General features: G+C 44.6%; 1 protein-coding gene across 3 annotated transcripts in view; it reads right to left on the minus strand.

Annotated features, from left to right (window-relative positions):
• Nucleotides 1-15,395, minus strand: part of ahr1b (aryl hydrocarbon receptor 1b) — an 81,429-nt gene that overhangs the window by 3,100 nt on the left and 62,934 nt on the right. For all 3 annotated transcript variants that reach the window (XM_020482626.2, XM_031824496.1, XM_031824497.1), the window contains 4 exons: nucleotides 14,592-14,701; nucleotides 8,512-8,653; nucleotides 4,570-5,073; nucleotides 3,098-4,340 (listed from right to left, as the gene is read on the minus strand). In XM_020482626.2, the coding sequence (XP_020338215.1) occupies nucleotides 3,098-4,340; nucleotides 4,570-5,073; nucleotides 8,512-8,653; nucleotides 14,592-14,701 (1,999 nt within the window). The remainder of the gene's footprint in view (nucleotides 1-3,097; nucleotides 4,341-4,569; nucleotides 5,074-8,511; nucleotides 8,654-14,591; nucleotides 14,702-15,395) is intronic.

The raw sequence follows: 15,395 nt of genomic DNA on the forward strand, positions 1-15,395 counted from the left end.
CAGACAGGTCCTGTACGACACAAGATAGAGCAGCTAACTGTAGCATGTAGTAGTCGCTCATATACTAGCTAACTACAAAAAGTAGCATATCCGCCAAACCAACAGAGTACTGACACTGGTACACACACGGAGTTCCACTCTCTATACTCCATAGGTGTGAGTGTGTACTTTGTGGCTTCCCTGTATGAGGGAATCCTGTGTGTGTGTGTGTGGGGACAGAGTGTCTGTTGTGACAGCTCCCACCATCGGCCTAATTGTAATCCTGTTTAGTGGGCCCTAAATGGATTAGCTAGGCATCATCCATGTAGAAATCCTAATAGGGCCACCTTATATAGGCCCCCTATAGGGGCAGACCAGCAGGATACTGAGCACCTGCAGCAGGACAAACCCAGTCAGGTTAAAGTAGGCCAAACTCAACTAATCTCTAATTCTCTCATGCTACTCCGTCCCAAATCACATCAACCCCCCCCAGGGAAACAGCACCCCCTGTGGTGGGATGTGACACCACGCGTGTAGGCACTCACCCATGCGCGTACACAACATTTCCACACATTCTTCTGCCCCCTGTATGTATTAGGTAACAATGATGGGCAAATTGTAGGTCAGGACAGCTCATGCTTGACTGGCCAGCTTGGCTCCATGTTCCTCTGGGGCATGGTCGCTGACCCCGAAAGAAAACACAGGAAATTGCGGAGTGGGGCGGGGGCATGAATGGACGCCGGTCCGGTTAGCGTTCGCTGCCTGGGAGCTATAGCTCTCATTGTCGGACTCAACCTTGTTCTATTCATTACCGTTCCTCACCATCGTCTCTCTCCCTCCAAAGAGACCAACCAACTCTATCGTTCGTTACCCTTCATGGATCTTGAAACATTAATTTGGCACAACAACAAACAAGGAGAGGAAGATGGTGTCCAGCATGCAGAATGGACTGTGTGCTGTACTAATGAGCGGAGCTCTATAGTCCAATTTGTCTTGGCCCATGAGGCCTTGTTTTGACTGACTGGGCCCCTTGTGTCCCTATATGACAGGACTACTGTACACAGTTACAAAAGGCACGCGTTGGTCCAAATCTCATCCTCGTCGCCAAATGTACAGAGGCGTGTTGTGCAATTAAACTGAACATCTTCACTTCAGATCAACATGTTAGTAACTGGTACAAACTTCCGTGCACGCACACCGCGAGTGACACTTTTTAAACTTCTTATGGCGGGGGGGGGCAGTATTGAGTAGCTTAGTCATTGCTTATCGAATATACAGTGTCTATGGGGTCATATTGCACTTCCAAAGGCTTCCACTAGATGTCAACAGTCTTTAGAATCTTGTTTGAGGCTTCTACTGTGAAGTGGGGGCGAATGAGAGCTGATTCAACCAGAGGTCTGCCAGAGTGGCATGAGCTGATCACGCGCACTCACGTGAGAGCAACCTGCGTTCCATTGCAATTCTAAAGACAAAGGAATTCTCCAGTTGGAACATTATTGAAGATTTGTTTTAAAAACATCCTAAAGATTTGATTCTATACATCGTTTGACATGTTTCTACGGACTGTAACAGACTTTTTTCGTCTGGACCTAGTGCTCAAGCCTCATGAATTTGGATTCCTGGGAGTGCATTCTGATGAAGATCAAAGGTAAGTGAATATTATAATGCTATTTCTGACTTCTGTTGATCCACAACATGGCGGGTATCTGTTTGGCATTGTTTTGTTGTCTAAGCGCTGTACTCAGATTATTGCATGGTGTGCTTTTTCAGTAAAGGTTTTTTAAAATCTGACACAGCGGTTGCATTAAGGAGAAGTGTATCTATAATTCCATGCATAACAGTTGTATCTTTTATCAATGTTTATTATGAGTGTTTCTGTAAATTGATGTGGCTCTCAGCAAAATCCCCGGATGTTTTGGAACTACTGAACATAACGCGCCAATGTAAACTGAGATTTTTGGATATAAATATGAACTTTATCAAACAAAACATACATGTATTGTGTAACATGAAGTCCTATGAGTGTCATCTGATGAAGATCAAAGGTTAGTGATTAATTTGATCTCTAAATCTGCTTTTTGTGACTCCTCTTTTTGTCTGGAAAAATGTGTGTTTCTGTGACTAGGCGGTGATCTAACATAATTGTTCGGTGTGCTTTCGCTGTAACGCCTTTTTGAAAATCGGACACTGTGGTGGGATGAACAAGTTTATCTTTAAAATACTTGTATGTTTGAGGAATTTTAATTTAGATTTCTGTTGTTTGAATTTGGCGCCCTGCACTTTCACTGGCTGTTGTCATATTGATCCCGGTAGAGGGATTTCAGCCATAAGAAGTTAAAAGCAACATCATTCAATATTCGACTGAGCTAGAACCCTACATTACTGAGCACAACCTATACTGTATAGTACTGTACGAGACGCCCTGAAGCAGCAGCCATGGAAGTGGAATAGCCTACTGTTCTCTCAAACGCCTACACTAGGTACACTTCCAGTCAGTGTCCTGATCTGAAGTCATGCTGTACAATCTGTTCAAAGCTGAAAATGTAAGGTGGGCCTACAGACTAGAGCTGCTTTCTTCACAATCACATTACGGTAGGATCAGATCAGGCATTTAGGTCAAGGGTATGTTGTGCCGCCTGCAAGGAAACAACCCTGGTAGGGAGAGGTTATTCCTACTTAAGTTGACGGAATCATCTCAACAGTTGACTTCATTGCAGTGCAATCCTCAAAGATCAAAGCTACTCCGTGTGAGACCTACTTCTCCTGTCCATTAATAGACTCTCCACTTCCGTGACCCTTGCTCTCCACACATCTGTTTACATTGCATGTCTGTTCAAATCAAACTATCTTACGTTGAACTATAAAGCAGCAGCAGAAACAAGCCCGAGGCTGGGGCTTCCCATGCCATATTAGTGCCTTTACAGAGAACCATCGCTTTCATGACATAGACACGGAGCTTCTAAAATGCTGGGTTGTCAATGACTATTAACAAGACAGTCCCACAAACAACAAGACAAATAAACATACGGTCACAGAAATTCCCCAAATATTACACAAGAAAAAGACATTAGGTCGATGATCTATCGACGAGCATCTTGCGTTATTCTTTGACTCTTACCTTGCAGTGAGTGGCATCCTGGGAAGCGGGGCTATTCACAATGCCGTAGGCATCCAGAGTAGGCATGGTGTGTTGAGGCTGTGACAGCCCCAGGATGTAATCTAAAGAGTTCTGTGTGGTGGAGTACTGAGGGAAGTAGGTAGATGGGACCTGTGGAGAATGTTGTTTGTGATGCACCAGATGGTCTGAGGGGTTAGCGGTCACCCCTCCTTGTCCCTGGTAGTGACCTATGCCCCCTACCGTAACCCCGTTCATGACCATGCCCACGGTAGTCAAATCACCCATACCGTAATCCGTGTGAGTGACCTCTCCTTCTGTAGTGTGTGTGAGGGTGTCCGCGTGCCCGTTGGGGTAGGAGACGGTGCAGGCTCCATTAGCTCCATTAGCAGTCAGTCCCAACTGGTCGTCGTAGCTGGAACTATGCCAATCGGGATCAGGGTGCACCCCGTTGAGAGTGGCACTGCTGCTGCTACTAGCCTTCTGCTGTTTGAAATGACACGGAGATTGAAGCTGGACCTGTAAGTGCTGGTTGTGCTGCTGCCACTGGCTCTGAAGATGGATGTTGTTCTGGTGCTGTTTGAGCTGCCCGGCCCAGTGAGGCCCCAGCTGGGATGTCTTACTGTTAACCAGGGGGTGAAGGCTGTGGCAGTGGTCATCCAGCCCCGCAAGCATATGCTGCTGCTGGGGAAGCCAGTGACCATTATGGACCAAGGTTAGTGAGTTCGTGTGCTGCAGGGTGTCTGGCTGGCTTGGCGTGGGGACGTCGGTTTGTGTCGGGGGCCAGGGGTATTTTGCCAGAACGGGCTTTACTAAGTTGAGGTGCTGCTGCATCTGCTGGGAGAGCTGCACTATGGGTGGCTGTTTTGGTAGTCTGTGAGGGGGTAACATGGGTTGAGGGGCAGGAGGGTCAGTAGCTTGGGGGTGGAAGGTAGAGATATGCATAGTGGGGGCGGCTTGGGTATGAGGGTTAAGGATAAGGGCAGAATTAAGGATAGGGCCTGGGGGATGGGTTGTGGTTGAGGTTTGTGGTATGGACACGTGACTATCCCCACCCTGGCCCTCCTCGGTCTTGTTCTCCAGCGAGTCGTGGATGTAGGCGAGGATCTCGTTGTTGGTGAGCAGGTCGTTGAGCGAGGGGATGTAGTCCGGATCCATCTCCACTCTGATCATCCTCTCATCCAGCAGCAGTAGCTCCAGATCCTCTGCGTTCAGACCCAGGTTCTCCAGAGCAGAGAACAGCTCGCTGATAGGAAGACATTTACTTTATTTGACAAATTCTAAATACATAGAGCCATGGGAGTACAACAATACAAATAGAAAAAAACCCATCTGAATTAAAATGTCATTATCAGAAGGGTTAATAGAATGGAAAGCTTGGGCAAGACTGGCTGTACATTGGGCAGTCCAATGGTACTTTAGACTCAATTAAATTGGAAAATACTTATAAAATATATGCAAAAATATACATTCACCTGTTAGAGCATGTCTCGTCCCCCTCCAGAGACAGTGAGTCCAGGGTGGCGAGCAGCGGGTCGAAGCTGGACGGAGGCTCTCCGTTGAGGCCAGTGGAGATGGTGGTAACCCCGTTGGGCACAGAGCTCCAGCTCTCTCCCACACCCCCACCCAGAGGGCCACCGCTATAGTATCCACTGCTCTGCCCTTTCCCCTCACCTCCCTCACTAAACAGACTACTGTGGAATGACATCTTGGGCTCGACGGCTGGTTGGCACACGTACACGGACTCATCCTGCCTCATCAGCGCCCCGAGCAGGGAGCTGGGGTCCAGTCCACCGTTATCCTTCGACGGGTTCTTGTCCAGCTTGCCCTTCTTGGATTTGGTCTTGCCTTTAGCCTGGAGTGAGTCGGTGAGGCCGTGGATGGGGTAGCTACTCTGGTAGAGAAGGGCCTCGCCCGTGGCGAAGGTGAAGGGGAGGTGCATGGAACGCTTGCTCAGGTGCTCTCCTCCCTCCTCCTCCCTGGGAATGAGAGGATGGAGAGAACCAATCAGAACACACTCTTATTGTTCCAGATAAAACTCCAGCAAAGTTAAGGTTGCGTGTCCTTAAAGTTGGTGGCAGCTTCATTTTAACAGAGTGCCGCAGCGGTTCCCAAACTAGGGGTCGTGACCCATGTCAGGTCGCCTGATATGAAAATGGGGTCGAGGGAGAATTTCCTAAATCCTGGTAAAAAAAAATGTATATACAGTGCCTTGCGAAAGTATTCGGCCCCCTTGAACTTTGCGACCTTTTGCCACATTTCAGGCTTCAAACATAAAGATATAAAACTGTATTTTTTTGTGAAGAATCAACAACAAGTGGGACACAATCATGAAGTGGAACGACATTTATTGGATATTTCAAACTTTTTTAACAAATCAAAAACTGAAAAATTGGGCGTGCAAAATTATTCAGCCCCCTTAAGTTAATACTTTGTAGCGCCACCTTTTGCTGCGATTACAGCTGTAAGTCGCTTGGGGTATGTCTCTATCAGTTTTGCACATCGAGAGATTCCTCCTTGCAAAACAGCTCGAGCTCAGTGAGGTTGGATGGAGAGCATTTGTGAACAGCAGTTTTCAGTTCTTTCCACAGATTCTCGATTGGATTCAGGTCTGGACTTTGACTTGGCCATTCTAACACCTGGATATGTTTATTTTTGAACCATTCCATTGTAGATTTTGCTTTATGTTTTGGATCATTGTCTTGTTGGAAGACAAATCTCCGTCCCAGTCTCAGGTCTTTTGCAGACTCCATCAGGTTTTCTTCCAGAATGGTCCTGTATTTGGCTCCATCCATCTTCCCATCAATTTTAACCATCTTCCCTGTCCCTGCTGAAGAAAAGCAGGCCCAAACCATGATGCTGCCACCACCATGTTTGACAGTGGGGATGGTGTGTTCAGGGTGATGCGCTGTGTTGCTTTTACGCCAAACATAACGTTTTGCATTGTTGCCAAAAAGTTCAATTTTGGTTTCATCTAACCAGAGCACCTTCTTCCACATGTTTGGTGTGTCTCCCAGGTGGCTTGTGGCAAACTTTAAACGACACTTTTTATGGATATCTCCTTGTATGAGCTGAAAGTTGAGGGACGGCCAGGTCTTGGTAGATTTGCAGTGGTCTGATACTCCTTCCATTTCAATATTATCGCTTGCACAGTGCTCCTTGGGATGTTTAAAGCTTGGGAAATCTTTTTGTATCCAAATCTGGCTTTAAACTTCTTCACAACAGTATCTCGGACCTGCCTGGTGTGTTCCTTGTTCTTCATGATGCTCTCTGCGCTTTTAACGGACCTCTGAGACTATCACAGTGCAGGTGCATTTATACGGAGACTTGATTACACACAGGTGGATTGTATTTATCATCATTAGTCATTTAGGTCAACATTAGATCATTCAGAGATCCTCACTGAACTTCTGGAGAGAGTTTGCTGCACTGAAAGTAAAGGGGCTGAATAATTTTGCACGCCCAATTTTTCAGTTTTTGATTTGTTAAAAAAGTTTGAAATATCCAATAAATGTCGTTCCACTTGTTGTTGATTCTTCACCAAAAAATACAGTTTTATATCTTTATGTTTGAAGCCTGAAATGTGGCAAAAGGTTGCAAAGTTCAAGGAGGCCGAATACTTTCGCAAGGCACTGTAAGATCTTTTGTCTCTCAAAATCATTGGAATGTGGCTAACTTTAAAATGAAAATGATTCAAATCTAAAAGTTCAAATTCAACCAGAGCGCGCCCTTAGATCGTGGGAAAAGGTCGCTCTTGACCGTTGCACTTGAATAATTTCCATGGTGAATGGCTAAGCCCAGCTACGAAACCACACACTCCTGCAGAGACTGACATTACCGGCCGCAATTGATATGGAGAAAACAATGTGTGGGGAGGCAGAGGCACAGAAACTCACATCATAACCTTTGTCAGACAACACAGAAACTAAAAACTGATGCTATAGCTGACTGAACGACAAACTCCCCACCTTACGCTCTCCAAATGGATGTTAGCAGTGAGGGACGAGATGCCCATACCATTGACTTCAGTTTGCTGCATGCCGTGGGATGCTATTCATGAGGACATATTGTTGTCTCACGATTCCAAAGCATGATATGGCACAGGGGATGTTCAATGTGCTGAAAAACAGATTCCATGGTATCGAAGTGGTGCTTTTGCACAGATGGGGCTCCATCTATCACTGGACGGCTGGCCAGGTCTCTGCACTTTAGTTATGAACGTGTCTCCCTCTGCCATATGGACAACATTGGATGATACACCGACTGAGCTAGAATGGATACGCCGAGAGCAGAACTTTGAGATACGCAGCAGGTAAATTTGATTGTGAACTGTACTGAGTTCACAAAACTATGTGGATATATGGGATCAGAGCATGACAATGTTCTATTTCACACTGAGGTTGGGTGGTTGTCGATGGGTATTGTTGAAAATATTTTTCGAATTGAGAGGAACTGTTGTCATTCGCAATGGATTTAAATGACAGACTTTGTGCAATGAAAAGAAAACGTGTCTCCTTGCCTATGTAACAGACATATTTGGGGAACTGAACGAACTGAAGGCAAGCATGCAGGGAAATACAAACAAATTGTACGGATGAGTGAACGAATCAGCGAAATCCGTTTGACTGTGATCCTGGGTCAGTTGACGTGCCGGTAAGTGAAATTCAACAGCTGATCGAGCTGCCATGTGACTGAATGCTGCAGACAATGCGTTCACCGGTCACTATGGAGACGTTTTGGTTCGTGACTCCAAGGGAATACAACACAGTCTCCCTCAGAGCATTAAAACTCATGGTAGGCTGATTCAGTGCTCTCATCTGCATTAAAACCAAATATCCATCCAGGTTGGACGTGACAGGAGAGATGCGGTTCTCACTGTTGACCACGCCTCCCGACTTTGAGACGCTCCGACATGACATGCATCAAACACACCCATCTCATTAGTGGTGGTGAGATAAATAACTTGACTGTCAAAGCCCCACATTAAAAAAGTAAATGTTTTTTTTTTCCTTCATATGGTGGGGGTAGCGAGAATGTTCAGATATCAATATGGGGTTGGGGGCCAAAAAGGTTTGGGAACTCCCGGTGTACAGTATACTATTAATGTGATGATATCCAATCTACTGTCCTCCCTGTGTCTCACTGGGAACAAGAGCAGGACGAGAAAGAGCTTCCCAGAACACTAGAGACAACTATATGGACTAAAGTCCCTAATACTACAGACTAAAGAGCTCTGACTGTATAGAATGACATATTCCATTCACCTGATTGAAATCCTTCATGCAAACAAAGCAAAATCCCCAGTGCTAAATCAACTCTAGTGTCACATTTAACACTCAGAAAAGTGTTTAGGTTTAAAAATGTATTCAAAACATCATTGGGTTATGGAGGGGTGAAGAGGCTAAACCTGCACTTACACCAGGGGCCTCTGGGTGGCGATGATGTAGTCAGGCTTGCCGTTCTTGTAGACCAGTCTGGCGTTGGCTTGGACCCACCTCCAGCGGTTATCCTTAGTGAGCAGTCTGAACACCGTCAGCCCGCTCTCCCCTGTCTTGATCACTGGAATCACATAAGACACCGAGTCAGGGGTGGTGTATCAGAACCAATGAATGTATGATCATAACTGAACACAGGCAACAGTACATATGTGCACCCATGCATGGAACCAACCCCTACACACTCATGACGCTTACAAAAGCAAGTCTGCAGAAATATGTTATTTGTACACGTGCGAGTGTACATGCACCTATGCACACAGGCACCACCGCACCTCAGTGTGACCGTCACACCTCACTCAGGCCTACCACAACATTACCACAAAAGGTTCTACAGCTGCACCATTGAGAGCATCCTGACCGGTTGTATCAACAACTGGCATGGCAACTGCTCGGCATCTGAACGTAAGGCGCTACAGAGGGTAGTGCGAACGGCCCAGTACATCACTGGGGCAAAGCTTCCTGCCATCCAGGACTTATATAATAGGCAGTGTCAGAGGAAAGCCACATTGTCAGAGACTCCAGTCACCCAAGTTATAGATTGTTTTCTCTGCTACCGCACGGCAAGCGGTACCGGAGCGCCAAGTCTAGGTCCAAGAGGCTCCTCAAAAGCTTCTACCCCCAAGCCACAAGACAGCTGAACAATTCATAAAATCGCCACCAGACAATTTACATTGACCCCTCTTGTACACTGCTGTTACTCGCTGTTTGTTTGTTAGCTATGCATAGTCACTTCACCCCCACCTAGATATACAGATTACCTCAACTAGCCTGTACCGCTGCACACTGACTCGGTACCGGTGCCCCCTGTATATAGCCTCATTATTGTGTTACTTTTAATTTTAGTCTACTTGGTGAATATTTTCTTCTTCTTGAACTGCACTGTTGGTTAAGGGCTTGTAAGTCAGCATTTCACGGTAAAGTCTACACTTGCTGTATTCGGCGCAAGTGACAAATAAAATTCGATATGTACACACACACACACTCTCCTTGATCCTTCTCCCGATTTGCCTATTGTTTGGCTTTGCTGTGTGTGTCGTGGAGTACAGCACGTCTCAGCTGTGCAGCTTTCCAGAGTAGGTTCATTGTGGTGAGCGGACACAGGTGCGAGGCACTGTAGACCCATTGTTCTACAGAGGCTTGCAGTAAAGAGATGTGCAGACAGTGCAGATTTACACCCAATGTGTTCCTCTGCAGTGCTACTGAAACTCTTATCAGTGTGTCAGTTTCAGTGGCCCCTGGTGGACTTTAGATCTTTATTCCATTCCTGATATGGATATGTGGCCCCAGTTCACCACACTGCGGTACTCTGCTCTACTCTGGGCTTTGCACAATCTCCTTCGTAATCTGGATTATGTGTAAACATATTCTCCACTCTAACCAACCATGTGCCACACAGAGACACAGACGGGTTGGTTGCTGAGCAACAAAAACGCTGCATGCTCAACTTTGTGTCAGAAAAGACGGGGTTGGCTTAAATCGCTGACAACATGTAAACTAGATTTGGTTTCCAAATGTTAATTGAAAACATAAATTCATTTGCACAATGAGCGCTTGTCTCTCAAATACATCGTTAGAGTTGTTGGCTTGCGATCTAGCGATAAAAAATAAAAAAAATTAATCGACATGAAATCAGTCAAAACAAGACATAGTATCAACAACAAGATAAAACAAGTCACCTACGATTCCCCACAAGGCAGCTTTTAGCCAGTGTTGCTAGCCATCTGACCGCTCGTCTTTTAGAGACACCAACCTACTACCCCGGACTACTTTCTAAAAGCAATAAAAAGGTTGTGAGTCAAAAGTTTGAAAAGGCAGCATATACTGTACTGACATAACTCACTAGTTTATTTTAACACTTTCATTAGGCAAATTGTCCCCGCCAGTATTTAAACTCAGAAAGTTTGATTTGTTATGTACTAGAAACTCAGAGAGATAGAAGGGGAAGTGACATTGTAAACTTAGAGAGATGGAGTTATATTTGCCAATAACAATAATAATGAATAACATCATGCTTGGTTGAGCTCACTAGTGTATTTTAACTATCATTAGGCAAATTGTCCCCTCCAGTATTTCAACTCAGAGAGCTCGATTTGTTGTGTACTAGAAACTCAGAGAGATGGAAGGGGAAGTGACATTGTAAACTTAGAGAGATGGAGTTATATTTGCCATCAACCACTGAGCTGTAAAGAGCAGTATGGAGAGTAGTGATGCATGGTTAGAACAGGTTAATTGTGTTTAAATGCTAATGTAAAAGGTCTCGATCTCTCTCTCACAAATAGTTAGCTTACTGCACAGAATTTTTTACATTTATTTATCCGTTATTTTACCAGGTAAGTTGACTGAGAACACGTTCTCATTTACTGCAACGACATGGGGAATAGTTACAGGGGAGAGGAGGGGGATGAATGAGCAAATTGTAAACTGGGGATTATTAGGTGACCGTGATGGTTTGAGGGCCAGATTGGGAATTTTAGCCAGGATACCGGGGTTCACACCCGCAATGGTTCACAGAGTCAGGACACCCGTTTAACGTCCCATCCGAAAGACGGCACCCTACACAGGGCAGTGTCCCCAATCACTGCCCTGGGGGACTGGGATATTTTTTAGACCAGAGAAAAGAGTGCCTCCTACTAGCCCTCCAACACCACTTCCAGCAGCATCTGGTCTCCCATCCAGGAACTGACCAGGACCAACCCTGCTTAGCTTCAGAAGCAAGCCAGCAGTGGTATGCAGGGTGGTATGCTGCTGGCAATATAATTAGATAGCTCTATGTAGTACTAATATACTTATGTAGTGTATGTGGACACCCATTCAAATGAATGGATTTGGCTATTTCAGCCACACCCGTTGCTGACAGGTGTATAAAGAATGGCTAGAATGGCTCGTACTGAAGAGCTCAGTGACTTTCAAAGTGGCACCGTCACAGGATGCCATCTTTCTAAGTTAGTTCGTCACATTTCTGCCCTGCTTGAGCTGCCCCGGTCAACTTTAAGTGTTGTTATTGTGAAGTGGAAACATCTAGGAGCAACAACGGCTCAGCCGCAAAGTGGTAGGCCACACAAGCTCACAGATGGGACTGGCGAGTGCTGAAGTGCGTAAAAATCATCTGTCCTCGGTTGCAACACTCTCTACTGAGTTCCAAACTGCATCTGGAAGCAACGTCAGCACAAGAACTGTTCGTCGGGAGCTTCATGAAATGGGTTTCCATGGCCGAGCCTAAGATCACCATACACAATGCCAAGCGTCGGCTGGAGTGGTGTAAAGCTCACTGCCATTGGACTCTGGAGCAGTGGAAATACGTTCTCTGAGGTGGTGAATCACACTTCACCATCTGGGAGTCCGACGGACGAATCTGGGTTTTAGCGGATGCCAGGAGAATGCTACCTGACCCAATGCATCGTGCCACCTGTACAGTTTGGTGGAAGATAAATAATGGTCTGGGGCTGTTTTACATGGTTCAGGCTAGGCCCCTTAGTTCCATCTTAAGGAAATCCATACAATGACTTTCTAGACGAGTCTGTGCTTCAACGTTTGGGGAAGGCTCTTTCCATATATATATTTTTCTTACAAAAAAAAAATGTTGGGGGTAGATGAGTTTTAATATTGCAGATAGATTGTGGATTCCATCAATTTAATTGTCTGCATGATTTCCAATCCCCCATATATTTTTAACACACATCTTTTAAAAATATATTTTACTTTTTATTTTGCCCTGACCCTACCACCCCTCTCCTAATTGGAGTAAACTACTGGACAACCACACCTAGGCTTCTACTTCCAGGTTATTTATACTTTATACAGTACCAGTCAAAAGTTTGGATACACCTACTCATTCAAGGTTTTTTTTTTTTTTTTCCTACACATTTCTACATTGTATTATAATAGTGAAATATATATTTAATATCTGAGATTCTTCAAAGTAGCCACCCTTTGCATTCTCTCAACCAGCTTCATGAGGTAGTCATCTGAAATGCATTTCAATTTACAGGTGTGCCTTATTAAAATGTTCATTTGTGGAATTTCTTTCCTTCTTATTGTGTTTGAGCCAATCAGTTGTGTTGTGACAAGGTAGGGGTGGTATACAGAAGATAGTCCTATTTGGTAAAAGACCAAGTCCATATCATGGCAAGAACAGCTCAAATAAGCAAAAGAGAAATGACAGTCCATCATTACTTTAAGACATGAAGGTCAGTCAATCAAGAAAATGTCAAGAAGTTTCTTCAAGTGCAGTCGCAAAAATTATCAAGTGCTATGATGAAACTGGCTCTCATGAGGACCACCACAGGAAAGGAAGACCAAGAGTTACCTCTGCTGCAGAGGATAAGTTCATTAGAGGAATCAGCCTCAGAAAATGCAGACCAAATAAATGCTTCACAGAGTTCAAGTAACAGATATCTCAACCGCAATCTGTTCAGAGGAGACTGTGAATCAGGCCTTCATGGTCGAATTCCTGCAAAGAAACCACTACTTAAGGACCCCAATAAGAAGAGACTTGCTTGGGCCAAGAAACACAAGCAATGGACATTAGACCAGTGGAAATCTGTTATTTGGTCCGATGAGTCCAAATTTGAGAGTTTTGGTTCGAACTGCCGTGTCTTTGTGAGAAGCAGAGTAGGTGAATGGATGATCTCCGCATGTGTGGTTCCCACCGTGAAGCATGGAGGAGGTGGTGTGATGGTGCTTTACTGGTGACACTGTCAATTATTTATTTAGAATTCAAGTCACACTTAACCAGCATGGCTACCACAGCCTTCTGCAGCGATACACCATCGCATCTGGTTTGCGCTTAGTGGGACTATCATTTGTTTTTCAACAGGACAATGACCCAACACACCTCCAGGCTGTGTAAGGGATAATTAACCAAGATGGAGAGCTGCATCAGATGACCTGGCCTCCGCAATCAACCTCAAGCCAATTGAGATGGGTTGGCCCGCAGATTGAAGGAAAAGCAGCCATCACTGCTCAGCATATGTGGGAACTCCTTCAAGACTGTTGGAAAAGCATTCCAGGTGAAGGTGGTTGAGAGAATGCCAAGAGTGTGCAAAGCTGTCATCAAGGCAAAGGGTGGCTACACTGAAGAATCTCAAATATATGTTGATTTGTTTAACACTTTTTTGGTGTCTTTTCATAGTTTTGATGTCTTCACTATTATTCTACAATGGAAAAAAATAGTAAAAATAAAGAAAAACTTTGAACGAGTAGGTGTGTCCAAACGTTTGACTGGTACTGCACATTTCAGACAATGTATTTTACAACAGTTATTTTTTGTTTGTTTTCCATCCTATCCTTCAGCTACCATCAACCCCTCTCATCTATCGCTGAAGCTCATCCAGTTTGATTTCTATTTTGCTATATATTTTTAACTGTGCTGTTTCACAAAAGTGCCGAACCTATATACATTTTACGGACACAGCATATTTGACAAGTTATCTTGTTGTTTTTAATCCCACCCTTCAGCTCCACTCAACTCCTCCCATCTCTCTTAACACCATCCATTTTTGATTTCCCTTTGCCATCCATTTTTCAACTGTGCTGTGATGTTTCACAAACGTTCCCTTTCCTGTTTCAGCATGACAATGCCCCTGTGAACAACGAGAGGTCCATACAGAAATGGTTTGTTGAGATCGGTGGAAGAACTTGACTGGCCTGCACATAGCTCTGAACTCAAATCCATCTTTGGGATGAATTGGAACGCCGACAGATCAGTATCCGACCTCACTAATGCTCTTGTGGCTGAACGGAAGCAAGTCCCTGCAGCAATGTTCCAACATCTATTGGAAAGCCTTCCCAGAACAGTGGAGGCTGTTATAGTAGCAAAGGGGGGGACCAACTCCATATGAATGCCCATGATATTGGAATGAGATGTTCCATGAGCAGGTGTCCACATTCTTTTGTAATGTACATCAAGTCTAATTGTCAAGGTACTGTTCTAAACCAATGTTATTTGGAATATTCCATTATTAAAAAAAAAAGTAGACATGTCATAGTAAAAGCCTTACTGCGGACGTGGTTCTCAGCACAGTAGAGCATATCAGCTGCATGGATAAACTGGTATCCAGAGCCTCGAACCCGGAGCTCAGCCTCGGTGTAGCCCAGCACGATCTTCCCCCTGCAATGCAATAACATTCACAAAAACACCCTTATTATAGACGAGACGATAATGCCTATAATAGACAACTGGTTGAAGCTCAGTGTTCAATTCAAAATCTCCCTATCATCATCATATGTAAATCAATAAAAAAATCAATCAATCAAATCAATCAACTTGTAGGTGGTACACAACACACTCCCCGCCTCTCGTCGTGAGCCGTTCGTCCGTTACCGAGAACCACATACCAGATGTTTTTAATAGGGCAGTTAGCAATTGAGTTTTACAATTATGTATTGCGCCTACCTAGCTCAAATTCAAGACGTTGGATTAAAACAAGACTAAAGTGACTAATTGGGTTTAAAAAACGGCGGATTGACTAAATTTGTAGGTGCATCAGTTTTTTATCAAATATAAATTAATTTCTCTCTCGCACTTGTCGGTCAAACCAAGGCTAATGTATATAGCTAGTTATATGGTGGTATTCAAGCTAAGGTTAATCAATGAACGCAAACGGATATTTTGATTAGCTAACGTTACTTGTACAAAGTACAACAGCTAGCCTCTGTAGCTAGCTAACACCAGTCCGCTGAACGCGAACTAGCTAACCAACAGGCAAATATAGGTAGCTAGCCAATGAATGTGGTTTTGTTTTGACTAGATAGCTAGCTAACGTTACATTATACCAGTCAGACGAGAGCTAACGTTGGCACGG

The sequence above is a fragment of the Oncorhynchus kisutch genome, linkage group LG5 (assembly GCF_002021735.2).
Source record: "Oncorhynchus kisutch isolate 150728-3 linkage group LG5, Okis_V2, whole genome shotgun sequence".
In the NCBI taxonomy this organism is placed as follows: Eukaryota; Metazoa; Chordata; class Actinopteri; order Salmoniformes; family Salmonidae; genus Oncorhynchus; species Oncorhynchus kisutch.